At 43.8% G+C, this 2013-nt stretch overlaps 1 protein-coding gene across 4 annotated transcripts in view; it reads right to left on the reverse strand.

Moving 5' to 3' along the window:
• CNIH4 (cornichon family AMPA receptor auxiliary protein 4) overlaps positions 1-218 on the reverse strand; it is a 21875-nt gene extending 21657 nt beyond the window's left edge. For all 4 annotated transcript variants that reach the window (XM_008581349.1, XM_008581353.1, XM_008581352.1 and 1 more), the window contains exon 1: positions 130-218. In XM_008581349.1, the coding sequence (XP_008579571.1) occupies positions 130-198 (69 nt within the window). In that variant the 5' untranslated portion in view covers positions 199-218. The remainder of the gene's footprint in view (positions 1-129) is intronic.
• Positions 219-2013: the final 1795 nt, after the last annotated feature.

The raw sequence follows: 2013 nt of genomic DNA on the forward strand, positions 1-2013 counted from the left end.
GCCCACGGTGGTGGCCGGCGGAGGGCGGAAGGCAGGCCGGCTCCTCGCTCGCTCCCACACGCCAGCCCGGCGCTCAGCAGGCCCACCCGCAGCCCGACCCCGGCCTCTGCCAGCCTCGGGCAAGGATACAAAGTAGACTGAGAGGAAAATGAGCGCGCAGCAGTCGAGGAGAGAGAAGACGAAGACGACCGCCTCCATCCTCCGCCGCCGCCGCTCCCTCGGTCGCCCCGCCCCCGCCGGCCCGCGTCGGCCGCCCGGCGTGCAGACCTCGCTGCGCGCGGCATGCCGGGAGCTGTAGTCTTTTAAAACTCAGCCGCCATCATGCTGGTGCATGCTGGGAAATGTGGTTCATTAGCGCGAATACAGATCAGGAGTGGGCAGGGCCTCTATTGTGAATCTGATAGAGTGTTTCTAAAAATAGTGACAGCATTTATTAACGGTTATTTACTGAACGCAACTAATGTGGATACCCAGTAGGATTTATTTGCCATGTGTGAAATTTTCTTTAGTTTCTGCTCTCGATCATGACTGACTGCATTCCCTGACTGGGGAGTGGTAAGGGGTTTTCATCCCAAAGCACAGAACAAACCTTAACGCTCCTGCCTTGACAGGTGAGATTCGCCCTTCCCTTCCTCATCTCAATCTCTCTGGAACTTTCACAATACCTTGCTTATCCTCTGTCACAGCAATGTTTCTCTTCTTTCTTGATTTTAAGATCGTTAAAAACTGAATACATTGTCTTACTAGTTTATTCATTCATTTAACAAATATTTACTGACAGCACCCCTACGTATAGGCCAATAACTGTTCAACACTCCATGGATATAGAAATGAACAAGGTAAACAAGATGATGCTCTGGTAGGGTGGGTGGGAAGAACAGGCAATAAAGTAACAAGTAAATACAGGGAAAAGATAACTTCAAGGGGTAATAAGCTCTATGACCAAATTGTACCAAAGTTATTCATTCATTCATTCAACCAATATTTTCTGAGCAACTAGTATATGTGACGTACTGTTCCAAACCTTAGGGATACAAGGTGAACAAGAGTTCCTACAGCCTGTAGCTTATATTACAGTGGGGGAGACAGACAACAAAATAAATCTATTAATAACAGACAATTATAAGTACTTTGAAGGGGTCGGGAAAACATTTGGAGACAGTGATCAGAGAAGGCCAGGCTGAGGAACTGACATTAAATAGAAATTTGAACAATAGTTATGTGAAGATTTGCAAGCAGTATGCTTCAGATAGTAGGAATGGTAGTTGCAAAGGTCCAAGTGCATGTAGAAGATTGGTGTATTTAAGGAACATAAAGAATGCCAGTGTGGTTGAAACACAACAAATAAGGGTGAGAGAGCTTTAAGAAATTAGAAGTGAGAAGGGTAAGGTCACATGAGCCTTGGAAACCCTTGACAAGGAGTTTAACTTTTATTCTAATATTATAAGAAACTACTGGAGAGCTTTAAGTAACAAAGAACCTTGATTTCATTTACATTTAAAAAATATTATTCTACTTGTTTGGTGCATTGAATATGTGAAAGGGAGACAAGTTTGCCAACAAGGAGATCACTAAGGAGAAAAGAGAACAGACAGGGAAATTAGTATGAAGGCAAAACCAACTAGATTTGCCTGACACAGCAAAGGCTCATAGATTCATAAAGGAGTTCATAGGTTATGGCTAGATGTACAATTAATAGGTTATTTATAAACCAGCTATTGCTATACTTGCCTTGTACCTTGTATACACCTCTATCAGAATCCTCATCACATTAACTGTCTCCTTCACATGCTTAGCTGGTCACACCTTAAATTATGAAGGTAACAAATTTTATTAATTTTTGTATCACCAGAACCTTCTGTCCTGTAAATAGCTGGTGCTTCATAAATAGTTGCCAAACGCATTACCCATACTGATTATCAGGAAAGATTTTATTAAAATTAGTCAGTCCAGGGGCTTTTGAAGATGGCGTCGGGTCTGAGCGGCCGCGCCAAGAGACAGCGCGATCCTGTG

This window comes from Galeopterus variegatus, unplaced genomic scaffold (assembly GCF_000696425.1).
Source record: "Galeopterus variegatus unplaced genomic scaffold, G_variegatus-3.0.2 Scaffold2333, whole genome shotgun sequence".
NCBI classification, from domain to species: Eukaryota; Metazoa; Chordata; class Mammalia; order Dermoptera; family Cynocephalidae; genus Galeopterus; species Galeopterus variegatus.